Source organism: Petaurus breviceps, unplaced genomic scaffold (genome assembly GCF_028583685.1).
Source record: "Petaurus breviceps papuanus isolate PSGF00001 unplaced genomic scaffold, PetGlider_PUasm1.0 688, whole genome shotgun sequence".
In the NCBI taxonomy this organism is placed as follows: Eukaryota; Metazoa; Chordata; class Mammalia; order Diprotodontia; family Petauridae; genus Petaurus; species Petaurus breviceps.
In genome coordinates, this window is record NW_027186457.1 from 8961908 (window position 1) to 8984014 (window position 22107).

Below are 22107 nucleotides of genomic sequence, written 5' to 3' on the forward strand. Positions count from 1 at the left end.
CTCTGATTCAGTGATAAAAGTCATGAGTAACCAGCATCCTAGGCAAGGGAAAGAAGCTTAGTATGGTAGACAAAGTCTGATTTGGGTCAGGAGATTTAGGGTCGCTATCCACTTCTCTCACTTGACTGTGTAAGATTCCTGTTCAAGTCACTTGCCTCAGTTTCCCCAGTTGTAAAGTAAGGTAGAACTAGATGGTCTTCAAAGTCCCTACCACAGTTAACGTGCTTCACTTCTAGGAGCAAGGCAGAACGCTGTCAGCAGTGAGGAATCTGAATTAAGGCTAGGAGAAACAGAACTGTTTTTCTTCCAGTTCTTTCCCCTGTGGCTCCCACTGTTATGCAGATATTAGGCCATAGAAGATGGTTTGATCCTAGAAGTCTGCTTTGGGAATCACCAAATGGTGCTGAAATGTAGCAAGGTTATTTTATGCCGTTGGTATTGATAGAGTCAGGAAGACCTGGGTTCGCATCCCTTCTCTGACACATAGTACTTAGATAACCCTTCGCCTTTATGCCAATGGCATTCATAGAAATCATTTAGACATTGCTTTTGAATTGCTTGTGATGAGAATTTTTTCCAAGTTGTTGAGGATCCCTTTGACCAACTCTTGTCTCTTAGCTTCTCCCTTTTAAAAAAAAATATAGATTTTCTTATGCTAAAATTGTTAGCATGATTTAAGTTGCATATTTTAAGATTTAGGATATAGATTTGAAGGAGGAAAAAAAATGCTTCATGAGAATGAAATCCTCTTTCTCCAATTCTATTTTATCCTGAACATCCCTCCCTTCTCTGAATGCTTATATGAAGTCTGAGAAATACTTTCTGATGGTGGTATAATGATAATAATAGCAACTGTCATTTATGCAGTACTTTAAGGTTTGCAAAGAGCCTCTCATGTATTTTTTCAGTTGGTCTTCAAATACTATTATCCTCTTTCTACAGATAAGGAAACTGAAGTAACAGAGGATAAATGACTTGCCCAGAGTCACATAGGTAATAAGGGTCTGAGGTAGGATTTGAATTCAGGCCCATCGTTGTATCTACTATACCATCTTGTTACCCACTTTTTTTTTTCCTTTTTGGAGGGGAGAAGGTAGAACAATTGGGGTTAAGTGACTTGCTCAAGGTCACACGGCTAGTTTTTGTGTTAAGTATCTGAGGCTGGATTTGAGCTCAGGTCCTCCTGACTCCAGGGCTGGTGCTCTATTCGCTGCGCCACCTCGCTGCCCTTTGTTACCCACTTCTACTTGAAGTCAGGAAGGTAGCATGCACTTAGGAGCCCATTGGTAACACATTAACTTCTGAATTAAATTAGCTTAAGGAATAATTTCATTGAATCATTGTCTTCCTCCAAAAAGCCAGCTTGACAACTTTAGGGGACATATAGAATTGTTCCTGGCAGTAAGGTGTGGGGAATGGATTAGACCTTCGTTTGAATTGGTTTTGCTCATATAATTGTTGATGCCGTCTGTGTATAGCTTGTTTCTCATTTCTTAAATGATGTGTGTTTGTGCTTCTCCTTCCTTTTTAGGAGTCTTATTTGCTTTGAAGGTTCTTAGCAACAATTATAACCCTGGAGGACACACGAATGTCATGGGCATGTACATACCCAACAAGTTTGCCTGTTGGGTGGAACTGGTGATGATCCATTTGTTCTCCCCAAAGTAAGTGTTCACTTTTTTTTTTTTTTGGAGAATCAAAATGGAGGAACGCAGTGTGGGTCGTGAAGTCCTTCAGGAGAAATGGGGTCAACTCCTATTTAATTGGTGGAGAGTGTTAACATGGTTACCTCTAATGATGAGAAGACTGACAGGATGTTTGAGCTGGAAGAGACCTTAGAACTAATCCAGATCAGCCTTCTTGCTTTACAGATAAAGAAACTGAAATTCCTAGAGATTCAATTGGTCAGGAAAGGTCCCACAACTAGCGGCAGAACCAGGGATAGAATCTAGGGCTCCTATTGGCATGATATTGTGATCCCTCCTCTGTTCTTGTTTGTTTTGTTTTATTGGGTTCTTACTCTTGAAGGAAAAGGGGAGCTTTGTGAGATGATCCCATCGTAGCCATCATTACTTATAACTGCGCTATCAGTCGGTTAACCAGCAAGCATTTTGGGGGGTTGGGGGTAGCAAGGTGGCACGGTGGATAGAGTCAGGAAGATCTGAGCCCAGATTCAGTTTCAGATGCTTACTAGCTGAGTGACCCTGGGCAAGACACAACCCCTTTTAATCTTAGTTTCCTCATCTGTAAAATGGGCGTGATAACAATAGCACCTATCTTAAAGAATTGTCAAGTGAACTAGATGGGATAATATTTATATAAAGTGCTATGTAAATACTGTCATCATCATCATTGTCATTAATTATTATTATCTTATTATGTAGCAGACATTTTGCTAGGAATAAAAAGACAAAGGTGCAGCAGTCTGTACCTTCAAGGTACATAATGTTTTAATGGGGGAGATAATGTGTGTGTGTGTGTGTGTGTGTGTGTATGCAAAGTATTTTGAGAGGGTGCACCATTACTATGTAAGTAGATTCCTTTTTGTTGTGAGCCACACCCTCCATAACATTGCTTGGAATAGAGAGGAGACCATGGGATAAAGGAGAAAAAATTAGAGATTAAAGAAAGGATCATGGGAAAAGGGATCATGTGAGCTCATACACAGAGAGCAGGAAGGGGCCCTGAAAAAGTCAAACCTGACTTACTCCAAGTCACACAGACAGCAAGTGACTGAGCTAGGATTTGAACCCAGGGTCATCTGACTTTAAATCCAGTTTTCTTTCCCCCATATCTTGTTGCCTCTCAACATTTCTTCTTGATTGGAGGGGAGGGGGGATTGGTGTACATTTAATAAGAGTGTGTTTACCTTTATTTGAAAGCATTTTTTCTTTGCAGGCCTGGCAAGCTATGAGATTGTGTAGTTTTCCAGCCTGCAGTCTCCCTTTAGTGCTGATTCCTGGTCTTGGACAGCCATCATTTGAAACATATTGTTCTCTGGTGGCAGTTTAGCTAAGAGAGCATCACAGAATCATCAAAGTTTTCCCTTTAAAAAAAGTCCAATAATGTCTGACCTTTTATCATTTGAATAGTTCTTTCTCACCTTGTCACACCAAAGGGGCTCTGACGGGTTTGATCTAGCTGGGATGGAAAACAGGGGCTTTCTCTGGAGACACTTAGAGATGACAGTATCCAGCTAATATTCATATGCAAATTGGCTTTCTTGGCACTTGAACTTTGAGATCATGTCATGAATCCATTGAACAGCAAGGTCCTTTAGCATTCTTACGGCACTCTTTCTGAGGAATTCTGCCCTACTTCTTTCTTATCATTAAAAAGGCACAGCCTTGTTTTAAGTGGTATGCCCACCATATGGGGAAAGACTTGACATACTGAGTAGGGAAATGATTTCTTCCTTCAAGTTTGCAAGAACAGTGCTTTAGATTTTCAAGAATAGGGGCTTTGAAAGAAAAATTCTGCATATCCAGACATCTGCATATGTATTTATACAGATGAGGTCTCAGGAAAACAATGGACCAGGGCAGGGGGTTGGGAGTAGCGGACAACAGTCTAGTCCAGTTGGGAACATGAGGGTGAAAACTTTTTTTTCTTTGTTTTATGATTTTTATTCTGATAACCAACCAAAATTTTCACTAGATATACTCTGGATTTCTTTAGATTAGAAGCTGCTTTTGTCAGTAGAATCTTGCCCTTTGGAAGCAAAGGATAGCCTTCTGAATGTTGTATTGAAAACAGGGTTAGGGTCAGGTTGTATTCTGTATTACTGTCTTTACCAAACACAACCAACTGCCACTTCAGATGCTCAACCATTAGCCCTGCTAAGGTATATGAAAGCCATTAGACAGGTTATCTTGGCAGGCATATGTCCTCTCATTAATTTGTGTTCTGCCCTCTTTAGTCATATTTTATAGAAATACTGTCTTTTGTTTAAATAAGGCTCGTTATACTTAGTGGAATGCCTTCACTGTACATTACCTCATGAGAAGATTCACCAGCTTTATAGAGGGAGGAAATACTTTTCATTTTCCCAAAGATTTATGATCACTGTGAGATAAAGCACCTACTATATGCTTGGGACCGGGTGTCCAAAAGACAAAGCAAAGTAAAACACTGATCCCAAGTACTGGACGTTCTGGTGGGGAGAAATAGCATATATTACAAATGAGTGCCAGGGAAGTCCAGCATGGTGTGTGTAGGTCAGGGATTCATAATCTGGGGATCCATGAATTTGTGTTGTTTTGAAAAAAAAAATCCCAAACCCAGGTATTTAAAAATTATCTTGGACTTTTGTAATTCTACATGTTTTAGTTTATGCTTTTAAAAACATCATCCTTAGAAGGCTTGGCAAGGCTTCAGCAGACTGCTGAGGGGTTCGTAACACACACACAAAAGGTTAGGAACCCCTGGTATTGCAGCAAGAGCACAGAATCTGGAATCAGAAGACCCAGGACTTTGGGAGAGTCCCTCAGTTTTCTCATCTCCAAATTGAGGGTTTTGTAGCCCCCAGGTTCCTTTTAACTTTTAATCCTGTGGCTCCTGAGGAGGAAGAGGATTGCTAAGGGGCTGAGCTTGGCGAGGTGAGGGGTGCTGAGGTGGCAGCTTCTAGACAGCTTCCTTCTCCCTCCCCCCACCTTCTGAACACATCCATAAGTTTGAAGGCAGGAATGTCATAGGAGCTGCCATTTCACAATTGACCAGGTTGGTTACCGGGTTGGGGACAGCTGAATTATCTTACTGGATGCTCAGAAGTACCCTGTTAGGCATATCGGGTAGGTGTTACTGCCCCTGTACTGGACTAGACCTGACTCAGGCCAAGTCTAGTGGTTTAGACCACAGCGCAGAATTGGAACAAAATGAGACACTCATAGACCATCTGATGTTTAACAAAAATTGTTTCCTTACTGGTAGCAAGAGGCAGTGCTTCTCATCTCCAGATGAAAAATGTATCTGATGAGAAGGCATGTGCTGACTCACTTCCTTGGCATCGTTACATAGACTCCTGGTGGACTAGGCTTTTTATGGCCCAAGCAACCCAAAAGCTTCAGCAATGGCTCAAAACAGTCAAGGCTCAGGTATGACTTCCCTACCTGTCAGGGGGAAAAACTATCCCAGCCCCCACGTCAAGAACCCTCGTCAATGTGTCTCCTGCCATGAGCTCTGTCTGGAAGATGAGGAGGCCAATACTCAGAGGTTGTGGCTTTCTCAAAATAACACAGCTGACTTGTTGATAGAACTCAGACTTCCTGACTCCTAGCCCAGTACCCTTACCACAGTATCACATACCAGCATTGTATAAACACTCAGTGTTCACAGAAAAAATAACACTTAGGCAGCATCCCCACAAACAGGCCTCCGAAAGACCTCATCATTTACAAGTCTTCTATCTGGTCTTCATGATGGTGGTGAATACCTCTGGTGACCACGTATCTCTCTTTTTTATGCCCCTAATGATAATTAAAGGATTGTTGAGCAAAGTCTCCTATCCCATAACACTTAATACCTTCCTTGAAACAATCCTTTGAGTTGGGAAATTTGAATATTTTCACCCCTATGGTACAGATGAAGAAACTAAAGCCCAGGGTGTATAGGTGTAATGCTAATAGAATATAAGATCTTCCTTATCCATTATTAGGCCTCAGGTAGAGCCTGTGGGGGAGAGAAGCTTGCTTAGGAGAGACTTGCTTGTAGGAAGTCTTTCACATGTTTTGCTAATTTCTAATTAGGCACTAATTCACAGAGGGTTTTGATACCTTTTGGCTCTGAGAAGTATATATATACTCTGAGTTGGTATTTTGCTTTGGGGGCTTGCTTACAAGAAGGATCTTGTGACTCACTGGCCAAGATAATGAGTGACCATATGTTCTGAGCTCCTTGACTGCTCAGATGTAAAGTCTCTCTCGATCCAGGGATGTATGTAAAGTATATTGCTTTGATTCAGGCAGTCAGAGCCCTGTCTGTTGGTCTTTATTTCTCTGCTTGTATTTTCTCTGAAATTCAGGGTGCTGACTTTTCCTCTGAACTAGTGAATATAATTGAAAAAGATTGTTGACCCCTTAACCAGCTATTTTTCCTAGCAAAGCAGATCTAAGAACCTGTGCTAGCAGCCATCCTGGGTATGCTAGGGTGCTTGCTAATACAATAGATGGCTTGCCAGAGGCTGCATCTATCTAATGGTAGAACCTGGATTGGAATCTGGGAATAGCATCTATGGGTCCAGTGTTCTTCCTCCTACATTATTGCCACCTCCCACATTACTATGATTGATTACTTCTGAGACTGTGGACTGCTTGGCCGGCACCATTATTGGGATGTCGCTGATTTGTAATGAGCAATTGAACTTTGGCCCGCTTGAACAAGTATTTGCTGAATGAATGGATTAGCTTTTAAAATGCATTGCTTCCATCATTATAAAAGTAAGTGATAAAACCTGCTGACGCTTATGGGTGGATTCCCCTTATAACTGACTGTGAATTCCATATTCTCTTATAATTCTCCAGTGTGACCATAGGAATATTATTTGACGGTTTTTAGACAGATAAAATTGGAGCTAATAATATGGCTCTTTGTACCTTGAGGTCTTAAAGAATTCTAGGGTAAGAGAACAAATCTTGGTTCCAGAATGACAGAATATTTATCTATACCTGAATCAGTGCCCCTCAAAGGGCTCCAGCAAAAGGGAGAAGTTTTAGATCCATTGATGTCAGAGGCATGTCAAGAAGGAGTGAAAATTATGCTGGAAAAAATATAGCCCAAATCCCATCTACCTGATGGCCTGATCTGGTCGTCCCAGCATTGAGTATATTGGTCACTGTCTGTAGAGCAGGAAACCAGGCAAACCAGATTGTTGTTGTGGACCTGGGAGGGCAGAGCCCACCATCACTATTCACTTGGAATCTTGGCAACTAGCATTCTGATCAAAGACTTTGTCACTTTCTCTAGAGCTTGCCAATGGCCAGAACTAAGAGAGAGTGAGCAGGATTACTCTGTCCTTGAACAGTAATCTGTAGATTAGAAGTCAAGCTCAACCCCTTCATGTTATAGATAGAGAAACTAAGGGCCAGAGAAAGAAGTAAGATATCCAAGGTCCCACAGATTTCAGGTGTCGGAGGTGGGTCTCAACCCCAGTTTTGCTGACTCCAGATCCAGTGAACTTTATAATGTACCATAGATATCGTTTCCATTGTTCCCTACTTCCCTTCCTATGTTCCTTCTTTCCCTTCTCCCTCCTCCCTCCTTCCCTTCTCTTTTTTCTTTTTCTCCTTACCTTCCTTCCTCCCCTCCTTTTTCTTTTTTCTTTCTTTCTCTCTCCTTTCCTCCCTCCCTTTCTCCCTCCCTTCCCTCCATCTTTTCTCTTTATAGCCACAGTGCCTACCACACAGAGAAAGGGACCATTGCCTGTCATTTCACTGATAGAGGAAAACTCTCAGATGAGAAACTCCCTCCCCAGTGCAGAACAGCACCTTCTCAGTGATTTACAGACTTAGTAAGTTGCCTACAGCACTGAGAGTTCTCAGGGCTTTAAATGATTTACCCAAAATCACACAGCTGGCATGTATCCCAGGTGTCTCTGAGGTCAGCTCTGTCCCCACTATGCCAGAGCAGGCACTTAAATGTTTGTTGATTGATTGATGGGTAGTGATATATCCTGGTGGTAGGAATACCCACATTGATGAAATGACAGCACCATCAAAGTTCCTACTCATGGGGTGCCATGAATACAGGTACATGTGTGGATATGTTTTAATGATGCTTTAAATCATTACCGGGTGAATATTTGTGTGATCATTAACTTCTTCCACCCTTGCATTCACATGCTTGCAGAAGAAGTGTTCAATTAGCTACCTAGCATGATTTCTAAGTAAGTTTTAATTTAGTAACAAGAGGACATATTGCCTCATGTAATTGGACAGACCTGCTGTGGCTCTATTTGGAAATACATATGTCATTCATAGAGGTTGAATTAAGCTTAAGAGATTTTCACTTCTGGGTACAAGGACCAAAAAAAAAAAAAAAAATGGAGGACTTTCATAGTACGTTAGCTAGATAGCCCTCTATTTAAGACATGTTTTAACCTAATGACTTGCGTTCCAGTAAAGGAGGTAAGCCTTCTGCAGAAATAGGGAAGCAGCTGTATTTTCCAGTGGACCACAGTGCTGACTAGAAACCAGGGTTTGCTACCCAGACTTCAACTAATTGGCTATCATGCTGTGATGTAATTGTGGGTGTGTACTTGATAACACCTACCTAATCTCTGCTTTAATGAAGAACATTGTTAATGATCAATAACAGGGTTGTGGTGACAGGTGTGGATATGGCAGATAATGATGGCTATAGGTTATTTTAAAGAGATTAAATTGACTTAAAAATCATTTGTCCTTGCTTGGAAACGATGCCAATAAGTGTGGCTAATTAAAATGGAGAGCCAGTGTGTTTTGTGAGGAACGGGATTCTTTTTTAATCATAAAACCAAGAGCTAAATATAGCCATTATTTTGACTTGCCTTTTTTTTTCCCCTCTCTTACTAATATTTTTTCATTAAAAAACGATAATGAAGCTGGTGAAGTTCTGTTATTTCCCTTCAGAGTATTTAGGACTTTGCACTTTGGCCTCCTTGGAAGTGTCTCTGGGAGAAACTGTTGTAGACACGTGTTATACAATTAAATATTCTCTTTCTCTTAATAAGATGAAAAATCGGATCCCTGGGGATTTTTCTCATGTTTACTGAATCTTTTACATTTCAGCGTAGAAAAGCATATTTTATAGTTAACCTTTTTATATTTGCCCTTTTTTTGCATCCTCTTCTGAAGTATTAAGTGATTTTGGTTTAGAAATCATGAGAGTCTGAGCTGTTTTCTATTTTAATTTAGCTTTGGTTCAGATTATGTAGAATTAGGACCGTCTGTACTGTGAAGTCCCATCATTAGTTCATCAATTATTCTATGGTAAGCAGCTGAGAACCAGCCACAGTGTGAATGGTACTACCATTAGAAGGTGGTTTCACATTAGCTCTCTGAGAACGAAAACAATAAAGCTCCAATTTATCTCTTTTTAGATGGCCCTTCTATTCCCTTCTGAATTCAGGAGGCTGGAGTTTTACTTTCCAAGGCAATCTGTGACTTCAAGGTCAAATAAATAGCATTTTTTTTTCATTTTTAAGAAAAACGAAGTCTTTTGTGTTTTTATAGAGCTATTGTTATCTTGAAAGATATAAATGGCAGCTATGACTTTTTGAAGCTCATTTGAAACAGTAAATTAATACTACTTACTTACCAGGGAGATATTATTTCTCATGCAAAATTCAATAAAATATTCTATTTCCTTGTTTTTGAAAATTGATTTGAAATTCAGATTTCTCGTCCTCTCTCATCACAAGCTAAAAAGTTCATAATGGATGGGTTTGTTGTCAATGGTAGTTGGTGATACTAAGAATTTAAATATACCTTCTGTGACTAATAAACTTTATAGGAGATTAAAATAGACTCTTAAGTATTTTCTGAAAATGATCACTTTTATTTTAAGAATTTAGTATCCGCTTTTATTGACATCTATTTTTCTCTTAAAGTAAAAGGAACATAATTAAGATTTTATGATTCAAAAGGTATTTTCTATAGCATTTTTTAAAGAACAAAAGCGCATAGTTAAATTGTTCACTTGGTAAAGGCATCCAAAGTGTCAGAATAAGTTTTTGTTTGTTCTGCTTTTACAAACCTCCATCACTGTAGTAGTTACTGGTTTAAAAAGATTGTGCCAGTTAGTAGAGAGAATTTGAAGAAAGTCTTCCAATACAAGCCAGTCTTTAAGGTTCTTATGGGAAAGTTCCTAATACACTGGGAAATGTTTATACTTAGGGGAAGAACTCATTGAATGATATAGACCAAATAATTGAATATCTTTGGGCTTGAGGGTCACATTTCTTACTATCTCTTTGTTGTTTTTGAGTCATTTCAGTCATATTTGACTCCATGACTCCATTTGGGGTTTTCTTGGCAAAGATACTAGAGTGGTTTACCATTTCCTTCTCATTTTACAGATGAGGAAACTGAGGTAAACAGGGTTAAGTGACTTGCCCAGGATTACACAATTAGTAAGTGTCTGAGACCAAATTCGATCTCAGGTCTTCCTGACCCCAGGCAGGACAGTCAATCCCCCTGTGCCACTGAGATTTTGTGAAGCATTAGTTGGTAAATATACTCTGTGACTTGCTAATGAAAGACTGTGTATGTGTATAGAATCTGCTTTCATTGCACATATTTTTATAGATCCCGAAGATGCTGTTGACAAACAGTATTTTAAAAACTGTTAGGTGTGTGTGTGTATTTCAGATGAGCGTTAAATAATTCAGTACTATGTAAAATGGGGAGAAAAATGCCTTTATAAACTAGGAATGCTCTTTTGTACTGAAAATGCAATGAAAGGTTCTGCATTGGAAGTGGGGTAACATCTGTTCCTTCTTTTTACTTATGACCAGCGTTGTATTGATGGAAACCTGTCTGACCTGTGCTCCCCTTAGATTAGCTCAGGGTAATTTAAATAGAGAAGTGTGTTCTCTTTGTGAAATAAGTTGCTAGCAGCAAGCCTGCTCTCCAGCACTGGTCTAAAGTAATGCTACTGAGTCGTTATGTCACCAGGGCTGGCAGCTTGAGCTCTCTTATAAGATTCATTGCCCCATCATCATCCACCAACCTTATGAGATGCATTCTGAATCCAAAAGGAAGGGGGAGAGCAAAAGGGGCCAGGCATCTTTGCAGGGAGGTATGGAGAATGGCTGTCCAAAATCTTTTGGCTTCTCTGAAGTTTGACCCTCCAAAGTGGACAGATGACAAGCTTGTTTATTGTGTGATACAGTTCTGTACAGAGAGATACCAAAGCATTAAAAACACCTACCCTGCTCTGAAGGAGCATTCAGACTAATCAGAAGCGAGAAATCAGAAGGATTGGGAGTAAACTCAGCTATGAATCGTACGTAATTGCTCTCCTTTCTTCCACCCCTCCTCTTTGACAGGACTCTGCACATGAAAAATGGTGTGTTGACTTGAAAAGGCGTTTATATGAAATAGCTAAGTGTACATAGTACACATGACACTATCACTCAATCCTGAATCCTTTGCAGTCTGGCATTCATCTCCCCCTACCCCCAACCCCGAAACTGCTCTCCCCAAGGTCTCCAGTGAGCTCAGGTGCCAAATCCAATGAATGGCCTTCTCTCGGGCCTTATCCCCCCTGACCTTTTTGGTAACATTACGTGCTGTAGACCCACCCCCTCCTTCTAATACTCTCTCTGCTCTTGGATTCAGGGATACTATTTTCTTTTTCTTCTCTCCTTTTCTTTCCCTTTTTATTTTAAATTTTCTAAATCTAAATTTTAATTAATCTTAAAATTTTAAAATCAGTCTGAATTTATTTTTAATTTTCCTTTAAAAAATAGACTTGGATAAATAACAACAAACAAACATTTCTGAATACAAAAACAAGAAATCAGTTATACCATACATACATATGTGTGTATACATATACACATACATACACACACATATACACCTTTTTTCCTAATATTTCAAATTTCACTTGATAATTGCATCACTGCTTTGCTTTTCCATGTCCCCTTCAGAACTTTCCTTCTTCTCTCTAATTTTTTTAATGATTCACTGCTTCATTTTTTAGTATGACTGTCACTGCTTACCTTTTCCTTTCCCAACCCCAGGCCCCCAAAGCTCTCTTTCTCTTTTATAGTTACACACCAAATGCTCGTTTTGTCTGTGTCTGAAAACGTTTGCCTCATTTTGGAGTTTTAGTCCACCCTCACTTTGCCAAGAGGTAGGAAACGAGATTTGCTGTCAGTCTTCTGGAGCTAGAATTGCCTGTCTGACCTCCTCTTGCTGTCTTTTGCCTTGCCAAAGTGAGCATCACCCAAAGCTTTGGCCTAATAATTCTTCTTTTTTAAATTGCTTTACCTTCTTTCCTTTGAATTCTCCAACTTCCGTGACATCAGTTATCACATGTAATTTCTGCCAGCAAGCTAAACTCAGCATGTCCCAAACTGACTTCATCTATCCCCTCACACCCCTCTTTTCATCTTACTCATTTCACTTACAGTTCCATGGTCCTCTGTCATTCAGTCATCTTTAATTCTTCCCAATCCCATGCTATTCCAATCCAATCAGTTGTTAAGTTCTGTAGACTATACCTAATGTAGTATGTCTTGTGACAATTCCCTCATCTTCTTTAATACTGTGACCATAAACGTTCAGAACCTCATCGTTCCTTTTTAAATTAAAAAAAAAAAAGTTTTATTCATGTCTTTTTTTTTTTTTAAACATCAATCATTTTTGGATTTCCTCCCCACCACCAGCACCTTGGCTAACCCAGGGATACTTACTTATTACAAAAATATTTAGACTAAATTGTCACTGGAGCCATGTCCAACATATCTCTGGTCCTCTACTTCCAAAACAAAAGAGGAAGGAAGATGTCGTTGCCTGTTCCCTGGGGCCAAGATTGGTCATTGCAATGATACAGCCTTTGGCTTCATCGCAATATTATTTTTATCATGTATGGGACTTTCATCATTCTGGTCACTTTGTTCTGCCTCAGTGTTTACAAGTCTTCCCATGTTTTTCTGAATTTCTCAGTTCATCATTTCTTATGGTATAATATTAGATTATATATGTGTATGTATATGTGCATGTGCATGTATGTATACATATATAAATGTATATATAGACACACAGGTGTGTGTGTGTATGTATATACACACACACTTATATATCACAATTTGTATAGCCCCCTCCCAATTGATTGGCACCAACTTTATTTCTGATTTTTGCTCCCACAAAAGATGCTGCTATGAATATTTTGCTATACATGGGACCTTTTTTCCTATCTTTGACCTCCTGGGGCATATGCCCATTCATAGATTCTCTTGGTCAAGGATTATGGTCAAAACAAGTTAGCTACTTTTCTTGCACTATTCCTAATTGTTATTCTGGATGGTTGGTCTGATTCACAGCTTCACTTACAATGTTTTAGGGTGTCTGTGTTTCTCCAGCCTATCCAACATCAACTATTCCTGCCTTTTGTAATCTTTGTCGATTTGCCAGATGTGGGGTGAAAGCTTAGAATTAATTCCCATTTCTCTTATCATTAATGGTTTGGAGCAGTCGTCCATATGGTTGTTCAGCAGTTCTTCCATTGAAAATCTCTTCTTGTCTTTGGACTCCTTATATATGGAGGAACTCATCACTTCTAACTTAAACTAGTATAACAATGCTCTAACTAGTCTTCCTCCAGGTTTTTCTTCTCTCACATCAGTCTTTTATTGTCAAAGTAATATTTACACAAACAGATAAATATCGTATGTCTGCTCAAAAATCTTCAGGAGCTCCCATCATCTCTAGAATCGTATATGAGCTACTCAGCTCGACATTTAAAACCTGTAATCTGGCTCGAATTTAGCTTTTCATCCTTATTTTACTTTATTCTGCATCATGCGTTCTTTGTTCTACTCAAATAGTACAACCTGCTTGATCTTTTACTCAATGCTCCTACAGTCATTCATGAGTGCAAATTGACCCCGTGTCCTCCTTTATCTCTCCACCTTTCAGAATCTTTCTCATTCAAGGCCAGCTCAGGTACCATTTCTTCTTGTTAGGACCTCACACATCATCTAAAATCTCATCCACAGCTAGACAACAATCTTGTCTCTATCATGCCTGGAAAATGGTCTTTTCAACTCTCGCTGAAGCAGCTTCAGTGAGAGGGAACCCACTCCCTATGGAAGCAGGCCATTCTTCATTTGTATAACTCTGATTGTTAGGAAGTTGTTTTTTTCTTTTTTAAAAAATTATTTTTGTTATTTATTATTTTATTTACATATCTATTTATGTATTATTCTTATTACTCTAAATTTGCCTCTCTGTAACTTCTACCCTTTGCTTGGGGCCCAAGCAGAGTGTCTTCCAAATCACCCACATACTACTATTGGGACTGCATTGCATTATTTCTTTTCCAGGTTAAGTATCCCCAGAATTAAGATGAAGATTGTGCCGTCTGAGAGCAGCTGATCAATCTCCCAGATTCCCTTATAGCACTTTGTCTAGAGTTCTTATGTTCTACAATATAACATACCTCTGTGCGTGTATTGGATTCCTTCATTAGACTCTTTAAGTTTCCAAGGCCAAAGAAATATTAGGGTGGTTTTTTTTTTTTTTTTTTTTTTGTCTAGTTGTCTGCAATGTCTAGTACATATGGTATTTAAATGTAATTTTGCATTGCATTGAATTTTTGTCTTGAATACAGTTTTATTTAGTTAAATACTTCCAGTTACATTAAAAATTAAATATTTCCAATTACATTACAATTTAACAATGAATTTAATTATTAAGAGAAAAAAACAGGTATAAAAGATGTTATCAAGGAATTGTATGTTAGGAAGAGAATATGGGAGAAGAGATGACGGATAGGCAGCCCAAATACTGTACTCTGATACTATATCTATGTCAGAAGAAATCAAGGAAGACCTCCTGTGTTCAGTTAGCCCTCCTGTGGTGAATTTATGGGAGGACATGGATAACAGGTGCAACGGGGTGGGCAGGCATGAATGGATTGTGAGGTCACGTCATAATCGGGATCACAGATCCGTTTAAGGATTTAAGTATTAGGTGATTTGCTTATCGCTGGAATATGCCCCATATAAAACAATCTGTCTTCTGTGAAGGATTACATAAACATCCTTGGAGTTTTCTCAGCATTTCCTGATGGCAGTATAGCATTAAACAATAACACCAGTCATATTCAGGGACTTACCCAGATCATCAATTAGGGCACCGCAGGGTTTACAAGATCAAGTGTAGTTTCCTTCTTGGCAAAATTTGGTTCACACGCTCGGGGCCTAAATCCCAAGGAAACACGATCCTTTCCGTAGAGATATGGGAAATGGTTACAGTCACATCCACACAGATTATAGTATTGTAGTCGGACGTGGAAAGCATGGGAACACCTGTTTTGGCATATTAACTTTAAAGCCTTCTGCCTCGCTGCAGCAGTTTTATGGATCTGCCCAGAGAAACTGTAAACGTTCATTTAAAATTCACAAAATTCCACTCCCGGTGTCTCTCTGCACGCCCCGCGTATCATTGCTGTGGAGTGTCTGGGGGGCGCTGATTATATGCTGTTTGATGGACTTCACATCCGTCACATGCCAGTTGCTTTAGAAGCTGTTGTGCTTCGGGTGATCTTCTCGGGCCTCTCTCCTCGTCCCGTCTGGGGTTAGGTGAACCTCACGCTCTGCTGACGAGACTAACTTCCTTGATGCTCCTCTTAACTTTCTGAGATAATGTCTTCAAGGATCCTCACTTTTTTTTCCGTGATGGGTAGAAGTTCACTTTTGATCTGGATTTCATAGTTTCTGCATGCCGGTCTTATTATTTTACTCTTCCAAGGTTTTTGTAATGAAATCAGGGAGTGGATTGGGAAAGAAGAAAAGAACAAAAAAATCCAAAAAAGAATAAAGGCAGTTAAAGTAGGGTGTTTTTTGGAGGGTGGGAAGATAACCAAATGAACCTTTCAGACATCAGTCAATCAATCAATAGGCATTTATTAAACTCTTTCTGTGGACTAGAGAAACAAAACAATCCCTGCCCTTCAGGTTCACTTCTCCTCCCCTAATTTTACTGATCGAGAAACTGAGTCCTAGAGAAGGGAAGGTGCTTTCCTCCTCAGTCCCTTCTAGTTCTAAATATGTGACTTCTGTGATGTCTCTGACATTGTTTGGACATATCTGAGCTTTATTTGATGCTCAGTAGTCAAGATACCAGCATAGCTAGGTGGATGCCATCATGTACAAAGTTAGGAATACCTGAGTTCAAATGCAGCGTCAGACTCTTAACTAGCTATTTGATCCTGAGCAAGTCACCCAGTCTCTGTTTGCATCAGTTTCCTCAGTTAAAATGAGAATAAGAACAGCACCTACCTACCTTCCAGGGTTGTCATGAGTCTCAAATGAGCTAATATTTGTAAAGTGCTTAGCAAAGTTTCTGGTGGGTAGTAGTTACTATTATACAAATGAGTCTTCTCTTCCCTTCTGTTCCAAAAGTGCTCTTATAATATTGTTCCTTTGGATAAGATTAATCCAGTTTTTGATGACTCATTTTACAACCTTGTTTCTAGTCGGGATTGTGTTGGGATAAAAGGGTGGGGGATGTTTGCGATTATGGGTCACCAGCTGGTCCTAGGAGGCAGATAGGTATTGACTCGTCCATTGCTGTGTTATCTATTGTACACACTTTTGTCTGATCTCGTGTTTGTCACTGAATCACAGTCTTTGAAAGCAATATAGGAAGTCATTGAAAAGGGGGGAAGATTGGGCAAAATTAGTTCAGGGATTCAGGCTTGTGGCTAGTTAAAACTAAATGCATTTGATACCTTTCCTGCATCCAGAGTCCCCATAGAGCTCATGCTTAGTGCCTACACATGTTTCCAGATACAGCCTTTATATGGCATTCAAGTCGTTTTTTCTTCATTTGATTTTTTTTTAATCCTTAACTTTGAAAACACCTAATAAAGCAAGCATTTCCTTAGTAAAAGAGAAAAGAAGATTGTCCATGACACTTTGAGTCTGTTCTGTGTGGTTTACTTTTCTTTTTAAGTATAAAATAATTTCAGCATGTACCTTTCAAAACTGTCCTTGTCTGTGATGCCTTCTGACATTTTTCTTTATATTAAAAAAAAAAGTTTCAATGTCCCTCTTCTTTTTCATTTTTTCAATTTTCTTATCCTTATATGACCTCTTCTTCCCACATTTTCCAAACTGGAAAAAAAAAAAAGACACATGAAACTCGTGTTTAAAAAAGAAAAAATACGCATACACACATATGGTGAAGCAAAGCAAATTCTCACAATAACCATGTCTGGAAATCGATGTTTCATTTTGTATCCTCAGCAGTCTGTCACTGCTCCATTAGGAGGAACATAACATGCTTCATTATTGGTCTTCTGGAATTGTGGTTAGTTACTGAAATGATCAGAGTTGTGAGGAATTTCAAAGTCGTCTTTACGCTGTTCTTCATTGTATAAATCACCCTCATTCCTGCTTACTTCACTCTACATCAATTTGCACAAGTCCTGCCAAGTTTCTCTGAAACAGTCTTTTTCATCATTTCTTATGGAACAGTTGTATTCCATTACGTTCATATACCGTGGTTTGTTTGGTCATTCCCCTAATAGATAGGCACTCTCTAGTTTCTGGGCTTTGCCACTTCAAAAAGAGATTTTTTGTATCAAATTTTTCGTACATATGGATTCTTTCCTTCTTTCTTTGATCTCTTTGGGGTGCACTTAAAACCATTTTGCTAATGGCTTCTCATTTCGTCAGCTCATCATAGAACAATGGATAGGCTGTGGCCATTTCTTCTAAACATGTGCCAACAGGACTGTGTTGATGGTGGTTTCAAGGGCTTGGGTTGTAATTCATACTGACTTTTGCTATTTAATGTTGCATATTCATCTTAAAAATGAAAAATCACAGATTTGGAGCAAGAAAGGGGTCTCGGAGGTCATGCTGTTCACCCACCATCCATTTTATAGATGAGACTGAGCGCTAGAGAGATTGATTCAGCCACCAGCCTGAATCCCTGCACTATTTTTGTCCATTTCTCCCTCTTTTCAGCAACTCACTTTATTCCCTTTAAAAACAGTGATTCGGCCATCGACACTGAGGGTGATCAGACAAAAGTATGCATAATAGATGAAACATCAAGGAACTGGTCACTACTTGTTCTCCCACTATGATCAGCTAATGTCTCACAAAGCCCAGGGTCTTAGCATTAATAGTCGAGAGCTGGGATTTGAACTCATGCCTCCGACTCTAAATGCAACATCCTTTCCGTCATCACACTGCTTCCCCATAGATAGCACTCACAAAACTGCATGCCCAAGGCTTTGAGCCTTGTAGAATTATTATAGAATGTTAGAGGCCAAACAAAACTTGGAAGATGATCTTCTTTAAGCCCCTCCTTTTACAGATGGAGAAAAACCCAGAGAGAGTAAAGTGACTTGCTCACGGTTACGCAGCTAGTAGTTATCATAGACATGATTTGAACCCAGATCTTTGCCTAATGTGACACAACTGGTAGGTGGCAGTTGGTGGCTCCAGTGTATGGGAATGCTGGGCCTGGAGTCAGGAAGATCAGAGTTCAAATCTGGGCTTGGATTCTTACTGTGTGACCCTGGGCAAGTCACTTAATGAGGAGTCTGTTTGCCTCAGTCTCCTCATTAGTAATAGTACCTACCTCTCAGAGTTATTGTGAGGATAAAATGAGATAATAATTGTAGAATGCTAAGTGCATTATTGCATATGCAATACTTGGCATAGACTAGGTGCTATGTAAGTGTTAGCTATCGTCATTATTAACATTATTGTTCTATTACCTTTATTCTCAAGATCTTTCCTGACTCAAAGTCCATTTATACCCACCATGCTGCCTGGAATAATGGGGGCAAGGGGTGGAATTCTGTGAAGGAGCTATGGTTTAAAAGAAAAAAAAAAAAGAGAGCTGTCTGCCCTAAAATGCCTCTGGCTTGACGGCATGAAGTGTTTCCTGCCTTTTAGAGACATAACTATTGATTTTCGGCATTTCTTTCTTATATTCCCTCAGCATAATGTAAATACACGACCTGGGAGGGGTATTACATTAATTTTTCATCCAGCTTTGTTTGAAGTAGAAGAAGTAAAAGCCCTTTTGTAAGATACTTACTAGGGGCCCAAGAATTTCCAGCAATCTCCCTGCTTGTGAAAGTTTTTCCCTCTGAATATTTTCACCCCATAACAGTAGCACATGGTCATGTTGTGCCAGACTCAATCCAACTTCTCTTTCATTTCATATTAACTTTCTAGAAGTGATGTAAAAAATAGTCATTCATGTGGCATCTAAAAATGTTTGTTGTCTCTAGTAATAACAGATGGCCGAATATTTTTCACATGCCGGGCTGCATTTCTTACACCGCAGCACAATATGGAAGCCATCATTGGGTCTTTCAATTACCGCCCCCGCCCCCCCCCCCCCCATGTGCAGTACAGTTGTCCTGGACGAGAGCCTATCAGGTGAGGATGTTGCTGATTTCCTCTGGACCCTGTCCTTGGAACTGCTGTGAGGATGGCCAGATTGTACTTGGTGCCTTTGTTCTCCTGTAGCTGTTAATGGCATCCCCTTGTTTTAAAGGGACAGCGTGTTTATACGCCTGATGATTGCATTTATGTCCCCGATAAGTCATTAAGTAAGTGACTAAATACTCAGAAGTATACCACAGGGATGTGGAATCCCTGGTGAGTCATACCAGAAAGGCTGTTTTCCCCCCTACAGAATTTCACTGAATCTTTAACATCTGTTTCAAAATTAAATGTTTGACTTTGTTACTCATTTTTGATGTCGTTTTATTTACCTATCACTTTCATTTTGTTTGGGGGAAGGGAAGATTTAATAACAGGCACTACAGAGAAATAAAAGAGCTATGTTCAATGTGAGTGATTGAGGCTTTCCTCAGGAGTGTTACTTTAGCATAATCGTATGGGCTGCAAATTTTTCTAACCCAAGCCAAACATGTTTGATGTGCCCACTGGTGTGTCCAAGGGCATGTATCTTCTCGAACCAGCTCAGTTAATTTTCTCCAGGTCAGCCCATAGCACAGAGGGGCCGAAGCAGTTTGTGAACAGCTTCTTCTGCCATATGAAGTAGAAATCTGCAGATACCCCAAAACCTCTTTGACTTTTTTCTGTTTCTAGTAATAGCCATGTTTTGGGTCCTGATCTTGCTTTTGCTAACTTTTTTGAGACTTAGTATAAACTTAAGGAGGCCAACCGCTGTTATCTCCCTACCTTGGGGGATCAATGTATGTGTTCTCTCCAATGGGAGAGATGCCAACTCATCCATACCCACTTATCTTCTGGAACTGTTGTTCACGTCTGCCCCTCAGGTTCCACCCGTGTTCTGGGCACCTTTCTCTACATCTCATTGCTTTGCTTGGAAGCACAGAGACTGCCTAGTGATTATCTTTTGTTCTTCCCAAGTTGATTCCCCAGATGGTCTTGCATCTCTGATGGTGCTCCTTATATCCTTCCCCCTTTATAATTCTTCATTAGTAAAATGTTCTAGCCTATTCACACATACCAGTCACTTCCCCATTGTCCTTTGGGTGGCAGGCAATTTTAATTCCTTCAAATTCATGGAGACTACAGTATTCATGCTATGACTTGCAGCCATACCTTATCACTAGAAGGAAGAATTGATGTTCACAAGCTACATCTTTGTTTCAGGGAGAAGGGAGGTTATTCCAAGCAGTAAGCAACTTTCCAAAGGTAATCCAAGCCCTATTCTTCCCCCTGCTCAATTCTGGTCCCAGTTCCTGTCTTCCTGCAGTGTCTCTCTACCCACCATGCCAGTCTGACTCTCTAGAAATAACCTCATCATGACAGTAACTCCCATTTCTCTAGGACTCTCAAGGCTTTTCAAGTGTTTCCCTCACACCCACCTTACGAGGTAGGTGATGCATGTTGTCAGCCTCATTTTACTGAGGATGAAGGTGAGGCCAAGAGGAACCAAGAGACCTTCTCCAAGTCACGTCTCTGTTAAGCAGCATGGCTGGGGATTTTGACCCAAACTCTCAACCTCCCAAGGTAACAGCTTTCTGTCCACTGGAACTTGCTGCCTCCAGAGATTGTGGACCCATTCCCAGTTTCTTTCAGTGCTGCTGTGGTCAGCATTCTCTAAACCGTCCAAGTCCTGGTATGTCTCATTACTTTAGTCCACAGCCAGGACCAGCTGTGTTGGAGTTGCTGTTGTTTCGAGCTTTTGCCTAGGATCCTGAAACTGCAGCCCTTCTCATCTAACTAAAAAGGCCCTTCCGGGTCTTGTCTGAGCTGGACTGAGTGATTAGCATTCTTCTGCTGTTGACTTTGATAGGAACGAGTTATGAAAAGCACAGTAAACCACTTCCAGTTAACTGCCTAGGCCTTTTACCTTGTCCCCTTCTCTTACTTTGTATAGTAAGGGCTCCATTCTTAATGAGGTCATTTATCCTGCATATGCAATGAGATTGTCTCTTGGTAATACATTTCCACTCTGGGAGCTGAGCTTAAGAGGGGCAGCCTCTTCAAACTGCTGAAAGAATTAGCCTTTTAACTGAGGGGGGGACCTTTGTAGCTTGTCATAGCTCTCATGCACATCTCTGGTTTCGGATTTTTAAGGATGTCACTAATGAGAGAAGGAGCTCTTTACATAACTGCATGGCTCAACTTTGCTTCTAGCCCTTTAGCAATAGTGAATATTAATCCTTGGTGGGGGGATGGGAGAACATGCTGGTTTGGGAGTTTTGTTTGGGTTCAGTTTTGATAACTGCAGTCAATCCACAGTTAGATAAAAGTACAAAAGAAAGTTGGGAGGAATTGGTGGCTCATCGTTTTCTTAATAGATTTGTAAATCTTATTCAACTCCTTGTAGATATATTCATCCTATTAATATCTTCTTATCTCAAACTTCCTCCTATCAGATGCCCATGTTGCTCAAGGCCTAATCAGACCTTTTTGCTCATTGGTAGAATAATTGATAGACTGAGGGATATAATTGAGGACTAATGAGAAAAACCCTTTATTTCAGAATATTCCTATTGACCTGTTTGCCTGCCACTGGGGACTCAGATTTGTCCTGTATAAAATTTTGGATTTAAGGGTATTGGGGGAAGGAGAGGAGACACACTGAGCTATTTTCTATTTTATTTTAAAAGACCATTCACAGAATGGAGGAAATTCTAGAGACCATTCAGCTGTAACCCCTTCTGTGATATAGACATTGCTGGCAAATGGTTAGCCATCCATTTTCTTCATCTTCAGTCTAAATCTGCCTCTATCCAACCTCCAGCCATTGGTCCTAGTTCTATCCTCTAGGTCAAGCAGAAGAGCTCTGATTAATCCCCCTTTCAAGTGATGACTCTTCAAGCAACAATAGTCTGGTGTACCCCACCATTCAGATCTTCTACATGTTAGAAACATACCCATTTCCTTCAGTCAGTTCTTATGTCAACCTTTCAGACCCTTTCAAG

At 39.9% G+C, this 22107-nt stretch overlaps 1 protein-coding gene across 5 annotated transcripts in view; it reads left to right on the top strand.

Moving 5' to 3' along the window:
- The window catches only part of RHBDD1 (rhomboid domain containing 1), a 220733-nt gene that overhangs the window by 61448 nt on the left and 137178 nt on the right, over positions 1-22107 (top strand). For all 5 annotated transcript variants that reach the window (XM_069104551.1, XM_069104549.1, XM_069104548.1 and 2 more), the window contains one exon: positions 1532-1664. In XM_069104551.1, coding sequence (XP_068960652.1) covers positions 1532-1664 — 133 coding nt within the window. The remainder of the gene's footprint in view (positions 1-1531; positions 1665-22107) is intronic.